The following is a 25628-nucleotide window of genomic DNA, read 5'->3' as shown; positions in this document are numbered from 1 at the left end:
AACTGCGTACTCTACCCCATTAACGTCTAAAGTTGAAAATATAAAGCCCAAGGAATTAATCTGTGAATGGTTGTGGCTTTTCTCTATCGCTTATCAACCGTATGTTCGAATTATATGACGTTAAATTAGTGCGACTGCATATTCAAAATTTAGTTACACGCTTAATCTTTCTGATTCTTACATATTCTGCGTCATCCATAAACTGAATGGTCTGCAAGAACCAATTCTGCAACACACACAAGTAAAATGAAGTTTTGCGTGCTGTTTCAGTCGATCGCCCTTTGAACATCGATATCTCGGTTTCGTGCAGTTTATTTCACCGTTTTCTTCTGCAGGCAGCTTATAGATATTTCATGAAACTCGTGGACGTGGATTTTACTGCCTCAACGCTGAATACTACGACTACACATCCCATCTCTGCATTAACATTTGGGATGTTACTTGTACACTGGACAAATAGAAAAGGGATTAGTTTGTTCCATAATTTTAAGCTGCTTTAGCTTTAAGAAAGTCATGTGACAAAATTGCTGGGCCACATGGCTAAAAAAGTCTTTTTGATTGAACAATTTCTTGCACGAAATCTTAGTTTGTTGTCTGTGACTATGTGTACGGTCACTGTTAACTATTCTTAATTAGTATTAAATAATTTGAATTCGTTGTGGAAGGTCTGTTTGAAGTTTAATTAGATCAACCACACTGCCAACTTCATTCCACCCTAAATTGCATATGCCATGGAGTATGGACTACTCTTGATGGAGCCAATTCGAGGTACTGTTTTGTCCTGAGAACTTTCCGACATGGGCTTCTAGAGGTTTAGATCCACCGTACGTAATTAGTGAAAGATTTAACCAAATGTTGAACCCTTTTTTTTTTTCTTTTCTTTTTTGGTGATTGGCCTTCGGGTAATCAAATCGCGAATGAGTTGGTAACTGGTTTACGGCTTTGATTTGTTTGATTTAAGTGGATCAACTACGGTTACCGACATTTTTCCGGTTAAGGTTGGCTAACCTAATTCCTGACGACCGATATGACACCGTTTCAGTTCACATGTAATAACAGAGAGTTTGGATTATTTAAGACATTTGCATTCTGTGAGCACACCGTTTCGTTCCAATCTAAAGCAGCCCTTTTTTTCTTTGTTTTCCCTTTTTTCTTTTTTTTCTTTGTTCATGTGGTTGTTCCAATGTGAGGGACAAAATTCTGTAAAACAAAATGGTTTTCTTCTGCTGAATTTCTTATTCTTGACTAGAGGCTACAAATCGACTTTGGATTAGTTTTTTGTTTTACCGAGTAAATTATTCACCACTAAAGTTTATTATTAGGAGTATTTGTCTCTTTCTACTTTTCTTTTGTGATTGGTGAGCAGTTCTTAATTATTGCGTGGAATTGATGTAGGCCAAGTCGGGAGAAGGTATGGGACGAGCTAGTTGCTTATTTAGAAAACATTTGAGAATCGTCTGCTGTTTTAGTAGCATTGGCTGCGAATGGTCGTTGATAAAAGGTAGTAAATTTAAGATGATCTTCTTAGAATTTTCTTTTCAAAGGAATTTAAGATGAACTTTATAGAGAGCCTTCGTTACTATCAAATTCAGGATTCAAATTTTATGCCGAACAATTGAGAATAAAAAAAGGTGCAAGAGTTAGAGGGGTGAAAGGTATAAACTAGGGCTGCAAACAAATCGAGCGACTCGAGTCGAAATCGAGTTCGAACTAATAATTATTTTTTATTTTTTTGGAGCTCGAGCTTGAAATTGTCGGCTCGTAGAGCTTGAGTTCGAATTCACTAAAATTAAGTCAAGGCTCGGCTCGATTAGACCAAAACTCGACTCGACTCGATTCGTTTACAGCGCTAGTATAAACCATACAATAAAAATTGACACCTAAATGCACGCTGCCACATAGAAGCAAGTGGGTCAATTGACCTCACTTAACTTTGAAAAATTAGTTCTTAGACTTAGAAAATTTGGAAAATTTTAAAGTTACATCTTATTTGACCCTATTATATTTTATCAAAATTTCTTTCCTATATACATTGACCCCAAAAAATTGAAAATTCATAATTTTTACCATCACAATAATTTTGAATTTATTTCAAATTATCTACAGAAGTTAGTTCAGGAATAAATTCATCTAAAATGTCCAAACATGAGGGATGAACTTTCTTGAGTGGAGTAAGAAAATCAATTCTTTAAATCATTTTTTTCAAACTTCAAAGTTTTCAAAAACAAGAATTATTGAAGTGGATGGTAAATTTTTTATTTATAATATGAAATTAAATTATTATGTTTTTATTTATAATAGGGTAAAGATAAATTTTATTAAAAGAAACCTGTAGAAAATCAAGTTGATGGTGATTCGCAAATTATTTTAAAAAAATCAAAAGCTTTAGTTACTTACATTGAAAAAGATATATTTAACAAAATTAATAATGAATTCATTTTGCAACATTTAAAAAAACAAAGAGTACTTATAGGGTACAATTATAATCTGTATATAATATCAGTAGTTTTATTTTTTAAAATAAATTTTATTGTGCTAAAATTTGGGGTCTTAGCTCCACCCTTGCTGATGATATCCATCGTTAAATTTGTTGTGCACAATATATGAACTAAGTATGTTTCCCACAAGAGGATTGTAAGGAAGGGGATAATTTCAGAAACCTCCTCTAAGGTTTCTAATAGTTCCACTAGCCTCCTTTGAAATTTATAAAATTATACAAACCCTTCTGAGATTAAGGTTTTGACAACAAAATTAGTGTAATTAAAAAAAAGTAACATTAAAAAAGTACTTTAAAGAGAAGGACGAAACTTTGATTTCATAAATACCCCTTATACATGCATATAAGTTGTATTAGTAAAAAACCAAAATTAATTAAAAGTTATAAACAATTAATACAGCATTTCACCATTCAAAAAGTTCACATTTAATAAATTAGACAATACAAATAAGCAGTAAAACTATCCTAATGATCACAAGATTCAGCAAAACAGATAAGTAATCTCTTTTAACATGATGTTTGCTATGATTCTTATTATTTGAACAGGCAACTTTTCAAATTTTGCCTTTTTTTCCCTCCTTCCTCCATTAGGTAATCAATTAATGTTATTTTATAAATACAAATCATCATTCATCACTAAAGAAATTTTCAATAGTTATTTTCGTTAATTAGTTACTAATAGTTAATTAGTGCTCTAATTACTTAATCGTTGTATATTAGTAAATGAGAGTGGAGAGAAAAGAAAGACAAAATTCAAAAATTTTTTATTCTTTTACCAATACAACTTATATACATGCACGAGGGATATATATAGAATAAAAGTTTCATCTTTCTTCTTAAAGTACTTTTTTAATGTTATTTTTTCTAATTGGATTAATTTTGTTATCAAAACCTTAACCTTAGGGGAGGTTTGTATAATTTTAAAAACTTTAGAGGAAGCTAGTGAAATTGTCAAAAACCTCAGGTGAGGTTTCCGAAATTAACCCGTAAGGAAGAATGGAGCATAGACTCTAGGCAAATTTGATTAGGCAAATTTAGGCCCAAAGACTCTAGCCCATTCTGTTTATTTTTGTATCGCCTCGGTACTTGCTAATCCACTTTTGGACCCAAATGCAGTCCGTTACGAAACTTATGCTGAATGAGCTGGAATTCAACTATCCATTCAACTCATTCATCATGTGTTGAAGAAACCAAAGTTGTGATGATAGCATGGCATAGGCCATAGGGTTCCAAACGACATCAGCACCACAATCTCTAATAAGAAGGAGATTTTCTTCAAACTCCGAAACCTGATCATTAGGCACATTCACTTCCTCCTTTTTTAGGGACTGATATGCTTATTTAAAAATTGATGAGCCGGAGCTACAATCCTGGCTTTAGGATATCGAATTTTGTATCAGGATTGTCATTTTATGAATCTCCAGTGTTACCAAGAAATTGCGACTTGCTATAAGTTATAAGCTAACAGCATTAATTATTTTCAGAGATTGTTATGATTATTTTTTGTTCAAACAAAAACTACTCTTTATTAGCATTATGCCCAAAAAGAAATAAAAAAAAGTTACGTATTTTCAAGGTGCTGTTTAATCTGAATATAGTTGGATTAGCTATTTTTGGGATATTTTTGAAAAATTTTGCTGTAGCAGAGTTTTTAGATTATATTTTGAGATATTTTTAGAAAATATTTTGGGATATTTAAGAGTAAAAGAGTTTCTAGAATATATTTTGAAATATTTTTTGAAATTTTTAAAAAATTTAAACTAATTTTTAGATTACCTTGTAGAATACTTTTTAAAAATTTTTATTGTATTTGAAAAACACTCCCATCCAAACAGAGCTATATGTTTTTAAGACAAGATAGAATTCACAAAATAACCCTTAAAAAAAGCAAAAACACAAATATGACTTCGTGGTAAGTTTTTCATAAGTTACAACTAACGTCCCTTCTAATGTCTGAAATTGCAATATCCTTGGTGGACACTAGCTTGAAGAAATGACGGTAGTTTTTGGTCCCCCAAAACCAAAAAAAAAAATTCCTCCACGATCTCGAGTGCATACATGACCAAGCCAACTCTTTGGCTGAAGCGAGCATTGATGATTACATTCAAAAGAAGAGAAACTAAAAGAAGAGGAAACAAAAGGAGATAGGTGCAATACAATAATTAAAGGGTTGGGAAGAAATCTAAGCTTCCTTTGGCCACAAGACTAGACCTCCTAAGAGGAGACAATTCGAGGTTACAGTTTATTCTTTAGATGTAGTTTGTTGTTTGACCAGAACCCAACTTTCCAATTTCCATTCCATAGGTAGGTCGGCTCATTAGGGGTTTCTTCTGCTCATCCCTTCCCCTTTTCCTTACTTTTCCTTTACTCCATCCAGAAACCTTATAGATACTACAACTACTACTGCTTCTTTTTACGTTACCTGGAAAAAAGTAGATCCTGCAAACAAGAACATAACTAGACCAATCCCAAACTATACATCCCTCTTTTTCTGTTTTTAATTTTTTTTCCCCTCTGGAGAAGGAAAGCCAGAAAGAGGGACAGAGAGAGAGAGAGAGAAGAGAAGTGCGATCCATTCCAGTTGTATCTCGTTGCTTTTGAGGAATGTTCTTGATTTTTCATTTCTCAAAATTTTTTTTCCCAAGACTTCAATATGTTCTTGGCTTGCGTCGTTTGTGTACGTACTACTGCCATAAAGTTCTCAGCTTCTCGATACAAATTGCATCGCAATGCATACATGCATGCATGCATGCAAGGAAGGGGGGAAATCACTTGGTTGAACTCCACGTGGAACGTGGATTAATGCTAATGATTGATTCTTTTCGGGTTAGTGTTAAGCAGGAGATAGATGACATGATAGGATATGCATGCAGTATTTGGAAACTTGGTCCAGCCGAGGCGGTCCCACAAAATCCGACGGCCCACATACCATCATCATCATCGTATCGCAGTGCAAAAGTTCCTTGTTAGTGTACTTATTTTACTACTAGCTGGTAGTAGGCACAATAATAAGCGTGCATATGCGTTCCCAGAGACCAATGTGTGTGTGTGCTCGTACTTGTACCGCCCCTGCCTTTAGTAACGTTTTCCAAACTTGACCTGCAGTATTATTAACCCTCCCAATTTCCAACCCTTTTTTCACCTCATTCTCACAAAACCCATAGTTAGTAGAGTATTTCTTTCATTCTTTTGTCTTAGCCCTATAAATTCAAAGACCAGTTGGAGAGATTGTTCATCCATCCAAAGATTGAAGCAGCAGCAAGAAAAGAGAGAAGAAAGAAAACAAACGATGATGCACGGTAATAGGTGCAATGGTGGTTCTCATGGAAACATGGCTGGGCCATGTTCATGTGGGATGTTCCACACTCATCAAGCCAATTCCTTCTCCATGCTCTTCTCCATGCCTAACCATCACAATAAACCCTTCGATGAAACGGCTGAAATGTATTCCTTCGCATCATCTCCGCCGTCTTCCTCTGTCGATTGCACTCTTTCCTTGGGCACCCCTTCTACTCGTCTAACCAATAACGACACCGAAAAAAGACGCTCTTCTTACATGTCTAACTTCTGCTGGGATATTTTACAGTCCAAACATTCGTCCAATTCTCCCCATCATTCGTCCCACAAAAGTAGCCGCGCAAACAGTCACACCAACTCCAACACTGGTGGTGGCGGTGGCCTCCTAGCTCGACGCTGCGCCAACTGTGACACCACTTCTACGCCTCTCTGGAGAAACGGCCCAAAAGGACCCAAGGTAATGACCAGTTTAAAAAAAGAATTACCATTCGTTTTGTTTCTTTAAAGGGTGAAAAACGGACTAACTAGCATGTTTATTTTCTCTTTCAATATGGAGACTTTATTTAATGGTTGTGATGAGATGCCATTTTTTTTTTCCCATTTTGGCATTAATCAAGCAATCATATATTTTGTATTACTACCAGGGTGAAAATGGACGATTAGTTTTTATTTGTTTGTTTATTTTGAACTTTCTGGAGGCTAAAAGTGATGGTGTTGGTGGAATGCAGTCGCTTTGTAATGCCTGTGGAATTCGCTTTAAGAAGGAAGAGAGGAGGGCATCCGCTGCAGCTGCGACCAGTGGGACTAATGGTGTGCCCGGCGGAGCGGACTCTCAACACATGCTAAACAGTTCATGGGTTCATCACTCGCAGACTCAGAAAATGCCGTATCTTTCATCGGCTTATGGGAATGAATTCAGGTTCATTGACGATGATGACCGTGACTCTGATAATGGCGTTCCATTCCTTTCTTGGCGTCTCAACGTTACAGATAGGCCAAGTCTTGTTCATGACTTCACCAGATGAAAAAAGCCAGAAAAGAGAGAAAGAAAGGTTCAAAATAGACGTTTGAAATCAAGGAAGAAAATGATCGATCAAAGCCTCCTCCAAACTCCATATGATTACGTGGCATGGGTGGTGTGCTGGTGATGGCGATGTGGTGAAAGCTATGGATCACGAAATTCTTTCCTTTCAGCTGTTTTTCTTTTTTGTCCATCTTAGACCGAGAGAGTGAGAGAGATGGAGTGAAAAATGAGTTAATCCTATGTTTTTAGCTGCTTTTTTTTTTTTTTTTGCTCAGTTGATCTTTTGCTTTTTCACTTTTGATAACTCACCTATAAATATATATGATATTATTTCCTCCTACTACTACTTTTTCTGGCAGTCGGGCTGCTTCTTGGCACCTTTTTCTTGATTGTGATGATCAAAACTGCTGACTGCACCAATCTCCTTCCACCAGTCGTACTACTACATTAACTTCTGATTTCTGCTAACACCGGATTTTGTATCAGTAGTAACTGGTAACTTTCATGATCCAATAGGAGTTGTCAATTAAGTACTAATAATTGCTTGCTCAGGGCTCGTTGATTTGTCTACTTTACGAGAAATGTGGTAGAGGATGTAGAAGGGTATATGGCCTGCATTGACGAGGAGAACAAGAAAGGGAAATTGGCTGCGACAAGGCTGTCCGTCTTGTTAAAACTGAAAACTGATGTGATGTGGGATTGATCAAGCATAATGCCATAGAGAATATTATGTACTAAGAAACCAAAAAATTAGGGTGGAAAAAAAAAGAGAAATCAAGCGCTCTTCTTCCTGCTGCATCAAGTTAATTGATGAAATTCGAAAAGAAAATAATGCGTGGAAAACCAGTCGAGAAGACAACAAACTTACAAACGACAATTAATAAAAAGTGTATTGGTGGAGGGTTTAATTTGTTTTGTTCCGATGTGAATGTCTATCCTTTGATAAATTTGGTAAACATGCTCAACTGTTTTTCAAGAAGTCATTACGCGATAAAAAGTTTTAAGCATTCTAATAGGAGTACCATCTAGCTACATAAAATAAAGACCATGCACGAGGGAAATATCAGATCTGCGTGCATTAATTATAAGCATCCACCGATAGTTTTCGAGTTTATCTTTTTCCTTGCATTTGGGAGAAAAGATAAACCTAGAAACTTTGATTGGCTAAAATTCATTCCATTTTTTATGGTGCTCATGTATTAATTATGCGACCATCCCTAAATCTGTTGTAATTATTCAGTAAAATGAAAAATGGTCTAGTACTCTTTTCTTGATACAATGACATATACACAAAATAAGTAAGTGGTCCTCCATATTTACAAAGTTGTTTGTATTCTACAGTTGTTCAAAAATTAGTAGCATGATCAAAGAGTAAATAATATGCTTTCGTGTATGACTATGTTGAATAATTCTTGTGTGAGAGTCAAGAGTGGCTTTGCAAACCAGTTGAAATTCTCTATGCTACTATTAGGTGTCAAATTCAGTGTCAATTAAATTCAGTGGCTTTGCAGACACATCAGCTTCGACTCAGCAATCTTTATCTCAGTTGAGATCAAGAAAGATATGGAACTCGAACCTAAAGTCTTTTGAATGAACTAATGATACTACTAATTTCAGAATGTGAATTAGAGATCAATAAGGAAAACGATACGAATGCTTTTGTACATTGCATTTGAGTTATTTAGTCCCTCACTTATACGGATTGCCCCGGTTTACTCCCAATACCCATTTTAGAAGACGTTTTGCCCTAAAAACATTTATGACATGAACACCACATAACTACAAGTGCAAGGACAAAGGTAACAATTGCTACTTAGCCTTCTTTATTGTTGTTATTAATTAAGATGATTTTGAATTTAAATACGTCTAGAGCAATTTGCAAGTCTCTTTGTTGAATTATTTTATATAGAATAGAGACTTTTGTGTGCTAATTTATTTTTTTATTTTCTTAAAAAAAAGTGTTGTCTCATTTAATCATTTAATTCTATCAGTGCTTAAACAGGGACATTAAAAGGCTACGCAAGTTTTTTGTCCTTGAAATATCTAATATATAATGGGCACGTGAGGTTTTTTTTTTTTTTTTTAAGCCAAAAAGTAGTCTGAAATGGATTTTTAGGACTAAAATGGTGCGATTTACTTATATAAGAGATTAATTTGCATTATTTTGAAAGCGTAGGATTATATATCTATTTGTAAAGAACTATTTGTGTCGTTTTGTGCTGGAGATCACTAATTATAAATCTGTTGACATTTCCACTTAGATATGCTTAGACCTTGTTTGGATTGCAACTTTTCGTTGAAAAATTACATTATTTTTCGTGATTACATTTCCCTATTACCTTTTTCCCTCACATACGTCAAATCGCTACAGTAATTTTTTTATGAAAAATCATGAAAATTACAATCCAAACACAACCTCAGCATTTTGGCATTTCCCCAAAGATCTGAGAGATGAATGGAGGTCATGATTTTCCGATAGAACGTTATCGGATTTGACGCTGCTAAATGTTGTACCGTCGTTCATGGGCCTAGGTAGTCCAGTCACCACGGCTTCATGTCAGCTAAGAGTGGCCCAGTTACTGGCCAAATCTGGAAAAAAAACAGCGTGCCACGACTCAAAGAATCATCAGCTTGAAGAAAATTACTTGCATTGTCGTATAAGCTCTTGAAAAAAAAAAATTAAATATATAAGGCACAAGAATGACAATAATCTTAAGACAGCCTGCGTAACAAAAGCTTTAAATGACGTCCTAACATAAAACTTTGGAGTGTTCCTATCCTGCCTACACACTTTCACATTTTTCCCATACTCCAGAAATAATTTCGGGATTGACGTAACTATACTCAAAAAAGAAACTTCAATTACTTGTACTAAATTTGATGCATGATATACTATGTTTTTCATAAACTAAACCACAGGAACAGTGCCGGAGCCCTTGTGTCTTTGATGAGAGAGTGGGTATCGAGGAGGATGAGCGACTGGTTGTGAAAGGCCAGAGCTGAAAAGAAGAGGCCTTGAGAAGGCAGTCGTCGGATGAGTATGTGGGATCCGTTGATAGATGGAACGGAGGTAGTCGTTATTTTGGTCAAGAAGTTGTTGACTAGTTATTGCGGCTTTGGATGATGGGTTCTGATTCTGGTGGTTTTTTCTTCTGCTAGCTTCTGGTTCTGGTGGTTGATAAGAAGGGTGAGCAGCATTATGGACGTGAAGGGGTTTATATCAGCGTCATCAGCTGCGGCGGTGGCGGCAATGGTTGATTAGCGGCTGCTTTGGGTGTTGAGGTTCAGGAATGGCTACTGAAATGGTAAACCCTTGTGTCTAACCAGAATTCTAATCTTGCAATAACTTGTCCATGCAAACATTTTTAAAAAAGAAAAGGTTAGGTTTTTCTAAGTTTTGGGCACAAAATTATTTAAATAAGATTCTAATGCCAGCAGAATCGTATGTAACTTGTAGGGATAAGAAATAAAAATTGGGGGTTCTCAAACAGTCATAAATTAGGTTTTGAAATTCTTGGTTGTATTTGTGTAAATAAACTTAATCGCAGTGGACGCAAAACATAGGAAATGCTTACTTACACAAGGGCTTAAGCACACGTTAAGTAAATGGTAAGGTTAATCTTCTTGGATAAAATTCTAAACTAACATGCTAGGTTTGCCTTAGAGTCGGACTTAAATGAAATTCGGAAGTGTTAGAGTCTGTTTGATAATTCAATTCAGCACTTAAATTTAATGGATTCACATCTTAATATGTTCAAACGCGTTTGATAATCAAAACTTGAATATTTGAATTAATTAAATGGCACTGAACTTTTTAAACAAAATTTATTTCAAAAAATAAGTGATAAGACATTTACTTATCTCTGAATGTAATATACACTCAAACATATCTGATTTAATATTTAATAATTTAATAAATTAATGAATTCAAATTTTAATTTTTAATTTTCAGGTTCTAGATTTTAGTTTTCAAGTTCAGTTTTATCAAACACACGTTTAGTGAGCATATGGAAGCTCAATGTCAATAACTATCTTTCATTTGATTGTGATACACGCCGTCAAAATAGTGGAGTTTAAATACTACTTTGTTTTCCTTGTACTCCAAAAGAAAAAGTGGATGCCAATTTTGTTTTTTTAAAAAAAATCTTTATGCGCTAATAATTTGCTGCACAAAACAATGTTGAAGTTTGTTGATAAGAATCAGAATAATGAGGCAACTTTTAAAAATTTAAAAACGTTGTTCCGACTAGAAACAAATCAAGATGAGTCTAAAAGTGCAACCTCATTAAGGTAGTATTTGTTTATACTTTATAGGGAAAAATGTGGATAAGTAAAGGAAAGTTAATTATTTTTTTCTTTTACGTATGTTTTGCTGGCAAGAATTATGATTTTTTTTTTTTTTTTTGCATTTTCATGCAATTTGTGTCATGCAAATTTTGCATGATTTTGAAGGAAAGTGATTGGTTATTCGCATAAGTTTCAATAACTGCTAATAGCTGTCATTAATTTCCTATATTCTCCGGATATTTTTCTTGGTCTCCAAGTTTCACTAAAAAAGTTAACGGTAATTTCTTTGGTGAGTTGTTGGAGTTGTCAATTTATAGGAAGGGAAGCTCACAAGTTACGCCATCAAGTGGTCCCATGGTCTAGTGGTCAGGACATTGGACTCTGAATCCAGTAACCCGAGTTCAAATCTCGGTGGGACCTTTTTTGAGCATTTTTTGGAGCCTGAGGATAGTTCCCTTTGGCGTATTTCAGAAAGCAGTAGTAACGTATGTGTTTGGATAAAAAAATTTTGGAACAATTTTTTGAAAAAGATAGTGTATCATCAAAACAGATAAATTTGTATAAATAATTTGTTATTCAAACGTACTCGCCTTTGGTCTATTTTCTATTTCAATTTTTACCATTTTTCGAAGCTTGAGGATATTTCCCTTTGGCAGAAAGTAGTAGTAACAGATGTGTTTGGATAAATAAATTTGGGGACAATTTTCTGAAAAAGATACTGTATGATCAAAACAAATAAATTTGTATAAATAATTTGCTATTCAAACGTGCTCACCTTTGGTCTAATTTCTATTTCGATTTTTACTTTTTTTCGGAGCTCAAGGATATTTCCCTTGAGTGTATTTAAGAAAGTAGTGGTAACAACTGTGTTTGGATATATAATTATTTGGGACAATTTTTTGAAAAAGATACTCTATGATCAAAATAGATAAATTTGTTTAAATAATTTGCTATTCAAACATACTCGCCTATGGTCCATTTCAGGGGCGGATTTAAGGTTGGGGCACTGGGGGCACGGGCCTCTACTGCCCCCCTTAAATTTCTAGAATACTTGTACAATTTTAATATAATTTTAAGTGTGTCCCTAGAGTTTTTTTAAACAGGATGTGAAAGAATTACGTGATTTTTTAAGTTAGTTAATAAACTATAATTCTAAAAGATACGTGTGGTACAAATTTCATTTCAACTTGCAAATACCAATCATATCATTCACTTTCTTTGAGCTCCACTCCCCAATTTCCCTTCCTCCACAATCGAAAGTCATTACCTTCCACAACCAAGTAGCTAGCTACTCTTTCTTTTGATCAATTCATCCAATCATATCATTCACTTTCTTTGTCCTCACTTCCCAATTTCCCCTTCCCTCCACTGGTCCCCCATTTTTCCTCCACAACCAAATTAATTATCAAAATATAAAAACTTGTAGTGAGCAATTGTAAATAGTTAGTTTGTTTTTGAAATAAAATTATTATTACATTAATAATTTTGAATTTGTCTTTTTATGTTTTTCATGGAATATATGCATCATTTGTACTTGTTGGTGATTTTTTTTTTTTTGGTTGAAAAACTAGAAAAAGAGTAAGTAAAAAATTTTAATGTTATTTTTGCCCCCACTAAGAATTTTTTCTGGCTCCGCCCCTTGTTCATTTTCTATTTAGATTTCGGGCTTTTGTCGGTGCCTTTGTTCTCTGAGATTGGGTGTTTCTTTTGCTCCACATTCATTCATTGCTACATTGCCACTACTAAATGATTTGGTCCTTGACACTTTCTTGATACAAATATTTTGTTAATATCCAGCTTCAATCTGGTTTGTGTTTTCCTTAACATTGTCCTTTAGTATCCTTTACTACTTTACAATCCTAGTCTCATAGGCACAATCTGTACCACATATGAAGGGAAAAAGTACCATCTGGTGGTTGTGATACTGCGAAACAAAAAAGATTATGTTTAGTTACCAATAGAGTTTACAAACATTCTTTATAAGCTAGCTAAAATAAGTAACTATTAGTTTCAGGTTGAAAAACATAATCGGAAGATTATGATCTTATTTTAATATTGCAAGATTAATTTTAATAAAATAAGTACATGCAAATTTTGTTTTCTTGCACATAAATGTACCTGTGCACTCAACACCATTAGTAATATGGATAGAACACAGAGGCAATGACCGAACCAATATTTTGCTTTTTTTTTGGGGGAGGGGGGGGGGCAATACATAAACATATTATAAGCTGATGCTCATCATAAATTTTTAAATTATAAATTTAGAATAAGAATAAATATTAAAATATTTAATTAACTATACTTTTTTTTGTTTTATTTTGTATATTGATATAGTGTTTCTTAAGTTATTATTTTAAAGTTATAATAATCATATGTAATGAAGGAATGATTTGGATAGCAAGTGCTTAATGAAAGACTCGTTAGGAGGGATCTCAAATGTGAATTTAAAAAAAATATATATTAATTTGTAAGCATCTAAATGCAAGGGGTAAATATAATTGTGATTGTGTATAATCATATGGTAAGTTAAGTATAATTTAAGTTGTTAACTAATACTTACTTGGCACCATCTAGAAAAACTCTTAGAAGTAATACTGACTAGTAATGCTATAAAAATGTTAAAGTGAAAACTGAAATGTATGCTAATATAAGGAAACTAAGACTTAAATTGCTATATATAGGATATTTTTTACAAAGAAAACTTAAAGTAGACTGTATAGTTAGTATTTATGAGTAGTATATACCAAACACAAATACTAATTATATACTAAGATTAGTTTTATAATAAGTTTGTATCTTATGCTAATACTTTTTTTAATCCTCCTATCCTTCCTTACATCCTTCCCACCCCTAACTATTAGGCACAAGATTTGAATCCTAAAATCGGCACCAAGAAAATCTTTTGCTAATATAAGAAAACTAAGAGTTGATTTTAACCAGTGACATTTAAATAGACTCTCTAGTTGATATCTAAATGTGATAATGATAAACATGTTGGTGATTTAAAAATTAGGACTTCATATACAAGTTTAAAAAAATTTCAGGGGCCTTTATAGATTTTTTAAGAAGTTTGAGGACGGCTGCTCAAGCCCGCACTCCTTAATTTCGTCCCTGCACAGAGGGCATGGTAAAAAACGCGGCAGCATGCCAGATAGTTAGTCTGTAATTTCTGTCATAGCGTTGGAATCTTTGACAAATTGAGGCATGGTTTTCTTTCTTTCTTTTTGTTTTTTGTTTTTTGTTTTTTTGGGTTAGGTCATAAATTTTCCGAACCTTTTACCTGTTGTACGGGTAATAAATAAATCACCAGTGAATGGAATATTACTACTGTTTCTTCAGACCTATAATCTAGGAATCTCAAGTTGAAACTTGAAAGTCGAAACCGTTTGCTTGCAGGAACTTTTAGGCCCCTGTTTGGACAGCAGTTTTTTAAAGAAAAAATTTTACGTTTTTTGTAGACATATTTTCCTATCATTTTTTTACAATATATATCAAATCATTACAGTAATTTTTTACAAAAAAATCTAGAAAAATACAATCCAAACAAAACCTTAGCATTCGAGGAATTAATGCAATTTAAAATGGCAAGTTGATCTAAAAACAATGGCCATTGCAAAGCGTGCTCATTTTTTCCGAGACTTCTTAACGTTCTACGGTGGAGAACAGAACACCGAAGCGACAGAGTACAGACAGATGAGGCACAGAAAATGTAACTATTGGTGCACGTTTTTTGGTCAACATATTTATGTTCTCTTCCCAATTCCATTAACGTTCCAGCTTCAGGTTAAGCCTTGTTTAATGTTTATTAGCATTAAATAATGAGTTGCTCTGCAAATCTTGAATCGCAAATTGTCAATTAGTTACCGTCCATCTTTAATAATCTCTCCTTCTCACAAGGCCCTGAGTTTCGCATCATGCATCATTTACCGGTGTCTGCTACCTCGTGTTCTTTTCTGCTCAACTATAAATCATAACCAACGACCTCAAATCCTAATCATCACTCTCAAACTTCTCAAGTTTGACTAGTTTTTCGGTGTTTTCTATGCAAGAATGGCATCTAGCAGTCCATCTTGCAGCTTTAACTCCAACTCCACTTGGACCAAAGAGCAAAATAAGGTGTTTGAAACAGCTCTCGCAATATATGACAAGGATACTCCGGATCGTTGGCACAATGTAGCAAAGGCCGTAGGTGGGAAAACTGTGGAGGAGGTAAAGATGCAGTACCAGCTTCTTGTGAATGATGTTGCACTCATTGAAGCGGATAAATTTCCCCTTCCTCCATACAAGAGCAGTCCCTCCAGAAATGCGTCATGAAGCGTTTACAGGCATGGTAAATATTCTTATCTAGCAAGTAGCCATTTCAGAGATGCAGACATTATATATGGACGGTTCAGAAGTAGCTTTTCTCATGTATCCCTCCATCTCTCAGAATTTTGCTTTCCTGCGTTCTGTGCGTTAATCTGAATATTTTCCAAATCTTCCTATTTGGGCACAAGATATGAACACTGCATCTTGTGGTGGAAGAGAAAAGATTAAGCCATGCAGATTACATATGATAGTGCTAACTGGTATTAATTACTAAAAATGCTTTGCCTCAACTGCTATAATGTAAGTGATGATAATGAACTACAACAGCCCGAGATTAAGTTCACAAATCTCTGAACTAGTTTTCCCAGATCAATTTTCAGGCAGTCGGAAGAATGCATCTAATCGTGATAGCTGGGGAATGCAGGTGTTCTTGATGATAAACACTTTTCTCTAGGTAAAGATTATAAATTCATAAGCAATCATCAAATAAAGCAGCAATGATTTGTTTGACGAGTAAGAATCATAAGCCGTGAAATCAGCATTCAAGCAAAAAGAGAATGTTTTGATGGTCTCTCTTGATCGATATTACTTCTACCACCAATGTTTTATCACTTTGTTTGGAGCCCGGTGGATGTGTGAATCATCAAGACTAGGATGTGTATGAACATCATCAATGGGAAAGCACGTGATAATCCATCTCTAACAAGAATTGGAGTTCCACTGAGGAACCGGAATCCATAATTCAGCTGTGTGAAAATTTCAACTCTAGACCAAACAAATCTCACTTTTCAAATTTCAAGTAGTTGTAAATCAATTGGAAGTGATAATAGCTAAAAAGGAATTGATGATCCAGTCACATCACATCATAGATGACCAACATACTCAAAACATTCAAATTGGATGATCCACCAAAAAGTTCCGGATAATATGTAAACTATAAGGTTTCCAATCAGTAACATGAATCAGAAAATTATGGGCTCAAAACTAGCTAGCACTACTAACAAAAAATTGTTAACGTCTGAACTTTCTGGGCTTCAAGCCCCATCCTTTGAACCCTGCTGAGGAGTGGCAGAATTTGCAACATCCTTTTGGATCGAAGTCATGCCTCCAAATTTATCAACCATCTGTGATAAAACAAATTATCAGAATCAACATGCTTTTGACGAATTCAAGAAGATCTCTCAAACAAGCAAGGATTTTCTGTAAGAAAACGGAATTAAGATACCTTCTGAATAGTCATCTTGAAACAAACTTTGTGGTTTTCCATGGGGGTACTGACAAACTCGTTGAAGTAATCCTTAACATTGGTCACAAAGCTACCACCGTTTTCACACTTCATCCTCGGGCACGTAGTCACGGCAGGACCAGTTGCTGCAGCAGCAACTTCGGTTTGGCCTTTTGCAGCGTCCATTATCCTTATTAAATTAATCAGGCCTTACTGATCTGCAGAATTACGAATTACAAATAGAACACGATGAATGCATGAACAATTTTGAAGGCTTAAAAGCTCCAACTAAAAATTGTATTTTTTTCCAAGAAATCTCCGAAGACGTTGGTCAATCTACTTTGTTATCTAACAAGTACTCCTATAGAACGGTACTAGATCGATATAGAATTTAGTACTAGGCTGAAAATCATAAAAATAATATGCATGGAGACGGCAAGGCTTAGTGAATATTATTACCTGATGAGACAAGAAGATTGCTATGGAGGAAGAGATGCAGACTTGAGCAGAGATTCTTGAAGAGGCGAGGAAGATGCAGTAGCAGGGGTCGGATGGATACTGTGCTCAGGTATACTTGTGTTAATATACAGTTTTGGCTGACTTGTTTTATAAGAAAGGTGTCGAAATTAAGATAAAATCTTGGAAAGGAAGTTAGTGGCTTGTGCCGTGGGCGAGGGGTAGGGCGGGTAACGGGTAATCGGGTCTGGGGAAAAGCACACGACCAAGTCATGAAAATTTTTGCTAGTACCCTCCTCCAGATTTGTGAAATTACCCCCTTGTGCACCCTCGAAAATAGATTTTAGCTTTTGGAATGGTAATTTTTTTATTTGTAGGGTTGGATTTCGGCCGGCCGGCCGTCCCTTTTACTATGTTGGCTCCTTTTGAGATTAGGTCCTAAATTCAAGAACAATTTCTGTTCTTTTTTTCTATTCCAAACTATTTTACCAAATATTATAATTAGATATATTTGGGTATTACCAAATCCCTTCTTTATTTTTCGGCTTTTCAAGTATGAACGCCCCTACTTTGTTGGCTGTCTAACTAAAAATTTCCGACTTAAACAGCCATATATTTGAGAAAAAACCGATTCATTTAGGATTAATCAGACTTTGCCCCTTTAAATCCCTAGTCGGACCGTTGGATTGGTCGAGCCCCAACCACAAGCAGGAGGAGGAAAAGCCCAACAGAGAACATTTAAAAAAAAAAAAAAAAAAAAAGGACCGTGTGGTGTACAAAGGGAAAATGGAACAAGTTGGCGGCCTTTCGGCTCACACAGAGCTTATCTCTCACAAGTGCCCGTGGAGAGAGATGGCCCCAAGGAATGCGTCATTTAAGGTTAGCTAATCTTAATCTTATTGTGCCAGTCGAAAGTTCGAAATACGGTCGGAGTTAGTCTCAGATTACACGCTTTTTTTTTTTTTTTTTTTGGGCCAAAAATCTTTTGCTATTTTTGTTTACTACATGCATAATCGTACACTAACGTATGTAACCTCGTACTACTTACTTCCAAACGATGCAAGAAGATAATCCTGGGTTCGTCTTCGGTGGCTCGTCGACAAATTCTATCTGAGATGGGTTTCGAATTTACAGTCATGGTACATTTGGTACTAGTACTATTTTAACCATATGATGATTATTTTGAGGGAGGTTGTTATGTTGGACAGACTTCTACTCGTATTATATTCTCTTGAAAACATGAAAAAGGTCTAGATCCTGCTACGATGATTTAAGCTTTATCGGCTTATAATGGTGCTAAATTACACATGTTAATTTTGCACCGGCACATACACAGTTTAGTCAATAAAAATTTGTTACTCTTTATCATTCCGATGGAAGCAGTAAACTCATTGATGGTTTTGAGAGGTTTAGACTTTAGACTGCAGATATAGATGAGAAAAGCGTAAGGAAAGAAAAGCCAGAGGACCTGGTGATGGCTCTAGCTGAGGCGAAGGTATGGATGCATACAGTGCTTCGTTAGACCACCCATTAATTTTTTTACATCGGCCAATTTTCTATGAGTAATGTTCCAGCTAAATGCTTGTTCTCAGCGTTATTTCCCTCTCACACTCTGTGGATTTCAATTTTGCTTGCTTTGTGTTGTTTTATGATACAACCCAATACTCCGAAGAACCATAGCTAGTTGAGATGTGAGGTTTGCATTCTTTTACAGAGGGAATTGGAAAGTCTTAATGCTAAAGGAAAATGCAGAGGTCTTTCAAGTAATTTTTCCAAGATTCGTCCAGCTTTTCATGACAAGGGTGTATGTTGTTTTTCTTTTCAATCCCTTTGGACTCCATCTGATTCTAATTGTGGAATAGTGGTCCCTAATGATCTAGTAGTTTTTACGTCTGAGAATTGCTTATTCAACTCTCCTTCTGGTGGAAACTGTGTGAAGGTTATGTATTAGTTTCTTTTTCCCTTGCTCACATCTCTGAAATGGATCAGTTTCTATGAACAAGGTTCTCCTACTTAATGTCTGAGCTCGTTGCTGGCTACAATCTTAAAGCTTCTGGTTTGAGATCTGAATTTCTGTCCATTTCTTCTGTAGGCGGATGCTATAATATCGAGGCTGAAGAATACCAGTTATCTGGGGGAAAATGAACAGCCTGTGCTGTTAATAACTGCAGACACAGTATGTTTCTTTATTCAGATACTACTAAAAACTATTCATTTCCTGCTTCTTTTGTTTTCCAGATGACTGTGAGGTAATGTTTTGTGATTTGGTCCGAGCAAAAATAGAACTGTGTACCAGTCCTAAAGTACTGAGATATCAGAAAAGATTGAAAATATCCGGAATGAGTGTTAGCAAATTCATTCTTTGTACAAGTCTTCTAGTAGCACGGAATTTTATGCTTTCCAAAAATTGTTTTAGGATGCACAAAATCAAGTATCATGAAAGTTAGCCATAGACTTTTTTGTAACAAAACCACAGAACAGGATATTGTCTACCAGTACAAGTGCAGCAACTAAAAATGCAGTAAGATTGTCTCAGTTGTCGTTGTTTGCAACAAAAAAGTTCTCTTTCAGCTAGTCTTACAAGCTAAAATGAAAATCAAGCATCATGGATTGAAGCTATGAGAGCTGGCATTGAAATGACAAAATCATGTTTGCTATGTATGAAAATAGCTTATCTTTGTATATCTCTTTCATGTTACTCCATGCCACTATGCCTTTTCCTGGAATTTTAGATGTATGGCACTCACCTTATATTTCTTAAATTATGTGTCACAGGCCATGTTCTCCCTGTTTTCTTATGTATTAAAGTTAACTTGACATCAAGAGCAATAGTATAAAATTGCTAGGCTCTAGTTGTTTCTTTGCTTTGAAGCTAGATTATTAGAGCTTTTGTCTTACCCAGATCTAATTGGTATTGAGGTAGCGGTGTTTGAAGGGACTGTCAGAGAAAAACCTTCTAGCAAGGAAGAGGCTCGCAAATATCTCCGAGGTCTGCTTAATACAGTTTCTTGTCAGTTATGTTTAGTTTCTGGCACATCTAGACATGCCTACTACTGCTATTTCTTGCAGACTATTCCAGAGGTCATACTTCAGTTTTGGGTTCCGTTGTTGTATCCAACCTAACATCAGGTAACAGAAAGGGAGGATGGGATAGAGCAGAGGTACTGCCATCTCCTCTCAACTGGATTCCCAAATAGATAAGAGATAACAATTTGAAAGGATTGGGACACATGCATACAACTCCCCAGTTTTGGCATGTGCATGAATGACTACGTCCAATTCTTACACAAAAGTCGGCTTCTATAAACGCTTTTGGATACCTTAGTGATCAGTGTTGAATCATAAAACTAAGGCATATATTGACCTTCGTACTGTTTATGTGATGGATGGTCAATTATGAGTTTTCTCCACTCATAGGAACATGTTCATTTATTTGACTGCAAAAAAACATGACACTACCTCATCTTGGCAGCAATTTGAGTTATTTGTTAGAAGGTTTTCCCGATTCTTTTTCTCCTTGGGGCTTTTATGAGGATAGGAGAGGTGGACTGGAATCTGTTTATTTCTGCTTAGGTGATTTGAGAGGTTCATGTTCCACATTAATCTTGTAACTGCAAGTCCCCTTTCATTCCATTCATTTTGGTGTGCAGTGAAGAGTACCAAGTTTTACATCTAAAAGCATTCTGATTTCTGTTCAGTGGTGAAAATAGCATCATGATGGGGATCAACTTCGACCATTCCTTGAAGCTAGACCTCAGAAGTACTTGAAGTCAATATATTCCATATTATGAGTAAAAACCTGAAAGTGACTTGAATGGCTAAATGGACTTGAAATTTGCAAGCATACATTAACGCATGTTGTTCATTGGATGTCATGATGCTAATCTTTGATGAGGTTTAGTTGAGGATGTGACCCCAGAATTACTAAGATGCTTGGAAGAACAGTACTTAATTCTTGTCAATGTTTTTTTTTCAGGTTTATTTCCACGAGATACCAGATGACGTTATAGATAACCTGGTAAGAAATGATCTTTACCTGAATGCTAATTACCCCTAATTGTCCTTTTAAGTTTTACAAATCTTCCTCAGATTGAGGAGGGGATAATACTCAATGTTTCTGGAGCCTTGATGCTTGAACACCCATTGACACTGCCCTTTGTTGACACAGTGGTTAGTATCTGTCTCATATTCATCTTCGTTTCGTGAATTTGAATATCATTTTTTTTGGGCACATTTGTTATTTCAAACAGCATTTTCCCTGACCTAAAGGGTTGACACTCCTTGAAACGTTCCAGTAACCAAACAAATCTTGGCCCCCCGGAATTATTAAACAATCAACCTTCGCAGTTATGAGTAGATGTATTAAGAGCATAATAGTTTTTCAGACAAAATGATAAAGTCAGCCTCGTAGCTGAATTTTTTTTTTTTTTTTTTGGCTGAGTTAATCTCCTCGATGACTTGATTGGGTGAATATTGAGCATGATGTTAAAGTCTCTTGTTAACATAGATCCCATTTTTGTCAGATAGGCACTGCTGATCATGTCATGGGGCTTTCAAAAGCTCTCACAGAAAAGTTGATTCAGGAAGCCCTGTAGCTGCTCTAGTTTTCCAACTCTTACTGAATCTGCAGCTTCTATTGGAATGTACTGATGCAGTCACACTCACGCCACCACGAGAGCTGACCATTAGGTGCTTCTAAAAGGCCGTATCCTCATAGTCCTGCTTGTCTTTCCAGATATATTTAGGCTCGACAGAGTTTTTCCATTTTGTATCTTGATTCAAAATGAATGTTCTAAGAAAACCATTATCTTGATTGCTAGATTGTTACCATCTGCTATCACCTTTATAGCTGAGTTCTATAAGATGAAGAACTACTAATTAATGCAAGTGACTTCCTTCCAAATGTCATTGTCGTTTTCACTTCTGCTTATTTTACCTCATAAGAGGAGAGACCTGCCCAAAATACACGCGGTAGGGTCATAAAATTTCTTGCCACAATTCATTGCCTAGAATCATAACAATTCAACCAGAAAAGTTACAGTAGAAGGATTTCAAAAGCAACTGTGTGTTTGGATAGAGTATTATTCGAAATATTACTTGGAATAATTACTGTAGCACTTTTTGTGAAGTGATGCATGTGAAATAAAAAAGGCGATTGAAAAATGTGTTTATGATAATTGATACAAGTGAAATATTATATGAAATAATTCAGCAATCCAAACACACACACACACACACACACATATATATATAATGCAATCACTTTTCACCCGTATAACTGATCTTTTTGATGAATTTTTAAGAAGTAACGCGTAAAGCTATTCAAATACTTTTTTTTTGTCAATTAAATGAATGTCACTCCTTGTTCTAATTCTAATAGTTCCAAAGAAACCACTTTAGATGCAATTGGATGTGGTCAAATAATTTCTTTTTTTCCCCCTATCATCAGAAATTGTTGAGCATCAAATTTATGTTTTTTGGATTATTTTTTCAATGCATTGATTATGGACCAGTAAAGTAGCGTTTATTCTTTTAACAAGGATGAATTTTTCAATGGAAGTTATTACACCATAACAAAACCTTGAACTAGAGATTCCAATGATTGTGCAAGATACTCCCTCCGTTCCTTATTAGATGTCCTAATTAGATGTCCTAATCCATTGTTTCTTTTTATCTGTCATTTTATGATATCAAGAAAGCATTTATGAACTTTTTTCCAAATTTACCCTTGCTTACCCTTTCAACTTTCTTGAATTGGAACTCTAAATAATTAAATGCAGTATTTGTAGCATTAACAATAAAAGTAGTTGAAGAGATGAAGAGAGATAAAGGGTAATTTTGAGAAGTAAAGTTAAACTTTTGTTGACTTTTAGAAAATAACCAACTTTCTTAATATAAGAGAATTAGTTATTCAGGCCATCTAATAAGGAACGGAGGGAGTATCTAATTAAAGTATGCTTTTCAGTCAGTTAATGCACTAAAATATTTCTCTACTCTACAGAAAGGTCCCTTATAACAAATTCATTAACCAAAAAAAAAAACAGAGAGAGAGAGAGAGCAGTTAGTCCACCACATCCATCCTTCAGGAAAAAAAAAAGTTTAAAACAAAACCCACCCAATTATCAAAACCCGCCCAAAAAACTTTCCAGTCCTGGCAGCCTTCCCAAAACAGCTCAAGCCCACAAGCCCGCTCCGCTCCAACCCATCGGCTCCCCCTGCCGCGATACCTTCTTTTTGCTCGAGGAAGCATCAGTCGCCCTTTGGCTTCGCTGCCACCCGCTTGCTGTTCTTTTAGAGGAGACAAGATAGACCTAGAGATTGGTACGGGATTAGTTTCTTACTGTTTTTGGCGTATATTTATTCCATTAATTTTATCCAATAGATTTCACTTGCCAATGTTATTGGGATGTGCTTGGATGATCGTCTTTGTCTTTTGATTAATCTTGGTAAAACATAGCTAATCTTTAGTATGGTTTTCAGTTAAAATGGGCTTGTCGGGGCATTCGGCTGCATTTATCATTTGTGCGTAGTAGATGTTTGACGATATGCCAAAGAGGAATGTATAGTTATCTATTCGAGAGCTCAGTAGTAGCTAGTGAAAAGTGTTTATTCATTAAGTTGGCAAGTAAAAGAACTGCATTGGGGTTTTATCCTGGTTTTGCAGCTACTTTGATCAACTGCATTGGGGTTTTTTTTTTTTTTTTTTTATGAATCCCTATTAGCTTCTCAAAATATAGTAGAGCATTGTGATTTGCCTATTTGCTTTCTTTGTTGTCTTGTTAGGGGTTGTATAATTAAGATAATTGGGTTTATTCTCATTTGTACCCTAACTTTTTCCTGCCTGTACTCTTGTTAGTGCAAACTAGCTGCCTGACTTGGTTTGAATTGATCTACCCACCCTTTTGGTGCATCGTTATTTGGTTTTTTGTCGTGCATTTCTTGTTGTTCCCATCATATGACGAATTTTGCTGGATTTGAGATTTTAAGTTTATCACAAAATTAAGTTAAAAGCAGATGTTAATGCCCATGAATTGTTGTCACTTCGTGACTGCTTCTGGTTTTTGCTCTCTTGATGCTTATCTGTTGTTGCTGAGGCTGAATCTTTTAGCCTTTTTGTCATCCTTTTCCTTGTGGCTTTCTTTACTCTAATGCTCTGGATGTGTGTTTGCAACATTGAAGCTTTTTTCTTTTTGCTAAAAAAGCTACACAAAAATGAGCTCAAAGGCATATCTATTTCATCTTAAATGTTTTGAACATGATTGTGAGGTCAAAATATGGCTACAACACCATGTTCCAAAACTTAAAAGAGTTCTTCAGAAAACATTTTGCTGAAGAAGAAAGAAAACTCGCATATGCATGTGCTTCTCTTCTGTTGGTTATCAAGTCAAACAGTGTAGCACAGATATGATTTGCCCTCTTGACCTTTGGCTACTCTTGTTTTGTGGTCCGGTCAGTTGTTGCAAATGGAAGCCAAGTTCTTTCGCTTTCTCAAGATTGTGGGAGTTGGTTTCAAAGCCAGAGCTGAATCGGAAGGTCGCCTCTTGTATCTAAAACTGGGTTACAGCCATGAGGTAGAACTGACTGTGCCTCCAGCAGTTCGGGTATTTTGCTTCAAAAACAATGTAGTATGCTGCACGGGGATCGACAAGCAAAGGGTTCATCAATTTGCTGCTGCTGTCCGTAGCTGTAAGCCGCCAGAAGTTTACAAAGGCAAAGGTATCATGTACCTGGATGAAGTGATAAAGAAGAAGCAAGGAAAGACGTCCAAAAAATAGTTGGATAGGTGATTGAATAGGACATGGAATGTTTTGCTCTTCATAAAGTAGCACGCTTGACTAGATTAAAACCATAGAGATTCAGTTTGATACCTGCTGTTCTGTTAGTCCATTCCTCCTCTGTTTTGAATATGAAGTAAGCCATTTGAGATGATGTCGTGAATGAGCAATAGTGATGCTCGCCATCTTTGTAATGTTTTGGTTATTGAGATGCAGATACGTGCCTCCTTGAGACCGCTGCGGCTCTGAAGCTTTCGATGCGTGTATAATTCCCAATTTACCCTTTTTTAGTTGTTGGATTCGGAGCAGATACAAAATGTGATTGGCAATTGCTTCTTTTTCGTGTTTTTGACCCCCATCATCACAAGATACTCAGTCTACTAGTACAAAATATAAGAAGAGGGAAAAAAACTTCCATTCCGTTTTATTGCAGGTTCATCCCTTGACGAAAACTTTTTGTTAGCCTTAGATGTTTCCTTTCCTCTAGAATCATATATATATATATATATATATATATATATATACACGACAAGCATAAACCAACCTAGCTCGGTGGGGGTGGGAAGCAAGGGTTCAAACCTTGGCTTCCATAAAAAATATTACATTTAAGTGGTTTGCTTAAAAAAAATTCAGGCGGATGTGTTGTACACGTGTTTGGTTCGATGGTGGTTCAGTCCTCTTCGAGTTATTTCTGGACCTCCTTAGGTTCGCTCCCTCCTTCTTAGTGTAAAATGGATTAGGTTATATAATTATTGT

The 25628-nt window shown here is 35.5% G+C and overlaps 3 protein-coding genes and 1 non-coding gene across 14 annotated transcripts; all 4 read left to right on the top strand.

Moving 5' to 3' along the window:
* The first annotated feature begins 5586 nt into the window (after positions 1 to 5586).
* LOC140010501 (GATA transcription factor 19-like) lies at positions 5587 to 7158 on the top strand. Its single transcript, XM_072057752.1, has 2 exons — positions 5587 to 6251; positions 6523 to 7158. The coding sequence occupies exons 1-2, from the start codon at positions 5787 to 5789 to the stop codon at positions 6817 to 6819; spliced, it is 762 nt and encodes a 253-aa protein (XP_071913853.1). The 5' UTR covers positions 5587 to 5786; the 3' UTR covers positions 6820 to 7158.
* Positions 7159 to 11453: 4295 nt separating this feature from the next.
* Positions 11454 to 11525, top strand: TRNAQ-CUG (transfer RNA glutamine (anticodon CUG)). The gene has a single exon. It is a non-coding gene; the product is annotated as a tRNA-Gln (tRNA).
* Positions 11526 to 17430: 5905 nt separating this feature from the next.
* Positions 17431 to 22000, top strand: LOC113700135 (uncharacterized). Of its 11 annotated transcripts, none has more exons than XM_027220634.2 (9): positions 17449 to 17976; positions 18162 to 18245; positions 18518 to 18592; positions 19190 to 19273; positions 20017 to 20086; positions 20167 to 20258; positions 21074 to 21115; positions 21187 to 21267; positions 21625 to 22000. In XM_027220634.2, the coding sequence occupies exons 1-9, from the start codon at positions 17884 to 17886 to the stop codon at positions 21673 to 21675; spliced, it is 672 nt and encodes a 223-aa protein (XP_027076435.1). In that variant the 5' UTR covers positions 17449 to 17883; the 3' UTR covers positions 21676 to 22000. The 11 variants fall into 11 exon arrangements, with proteins under 11 accessions (XP_071913513.1, XP_071913510.1, XP_027076435.1 ...); XM_027220630.2 differs by having other exon boundaries at positions 17469 to 17976; positions 21621 to 22000; XM_027220631.2 differs by having other exon boundaries at positions 17471 to 17976; positions 18165 to 18245; positions 21621 to 22000.
* A 1228-nt stretch (positions 22001 to 23228) lies between these two features.
* On the top strand, positions 23229 to 25026 carry LOC140010741 (large ribosomal subunit protein uL6m-like). Its single transcript, XM_072058115.1, has 2 exons — positions 23229 to 23418; positions 24552 to 25026. The coding sequence occupies exon 2, from the start codon at positions 24561 to 24563 to the stop codon at positions 24870 to 24872; it is 312 nt and encodes a 103-aa protein (XP_071914216.1). The 5' UTR covers positions 23229 to 23418; positions 24552 to 24560; the 3' UTR covers positions 24873 to 25026.
* Positions 25027 to 25628: the final 602 nt, after the last annotated feature.

The sequence above is a fragment of the Coffea arabica genome, chromosome 7c, assembly GCF_036785885.1.
Source record: "Coffea arabica cultivar ET-39 chromosome 7c, Coffea Arabica ET-39 HiFi, whole genome shotgun sequence".
NCBI lineage: Eukaryota > Viridiplantae > Streptophyta > Magnoliopsida > Gentianales > Rubiaceae > Coffea > Coffea arabica.
The sequence above is the reverse complement of the archived record's forward strand: the minus strand, read 5'-3'. Positions and strand labels throughout refer to the sequence as shown.

Excerpts from the sequence above, each read along its gene's own strand:
- LOC140010501 (XM_072057752.1), top strand. The coding sequence starts at position 5,787 with ATGATGCACGGTAATAGGTGCAATGGTGGTTCTCATGGAAACATGGCT. Across the intron at positions 6,252-6,522 it reads ACGGCCCAAAAGGACCCAAG|TCGCTTTGTAATGCCTGTGG; the intron begins GTAATGACCAGT and ends GGTGGAATGCAG.
- LOC113700135 (XM_027220630.2), top strand. The coding sequence starts at position 17,884 with ATGGAACAAGTTGGCGGCCTTTCGGCTCACACAGAGCTTATCTCTCAC. Across the intron at positions 18,246-18,517 it reads TTACAGTCATGGTACATTTG|ACTGCAGATATAGATGAGAA; the intron begins GTACTAGTACTA and ends TTTAGACTTTAG. Across the intron at positions 20,259-21,073 it reads GAGGATGGGATAGAGCAGAG|GTTTATTTCCACGAGATACC; the intron begins GTACTGCCATCT and ends TTTTTTTTTCAG.
- LOC140010741 (XM_072058115.1), top strand. The coding sequence starts at position 24,561 with ATGGAAGCCAAGTTCTTTCGCTTTCTCAAGATTGTGGGAGTTGGTTTC.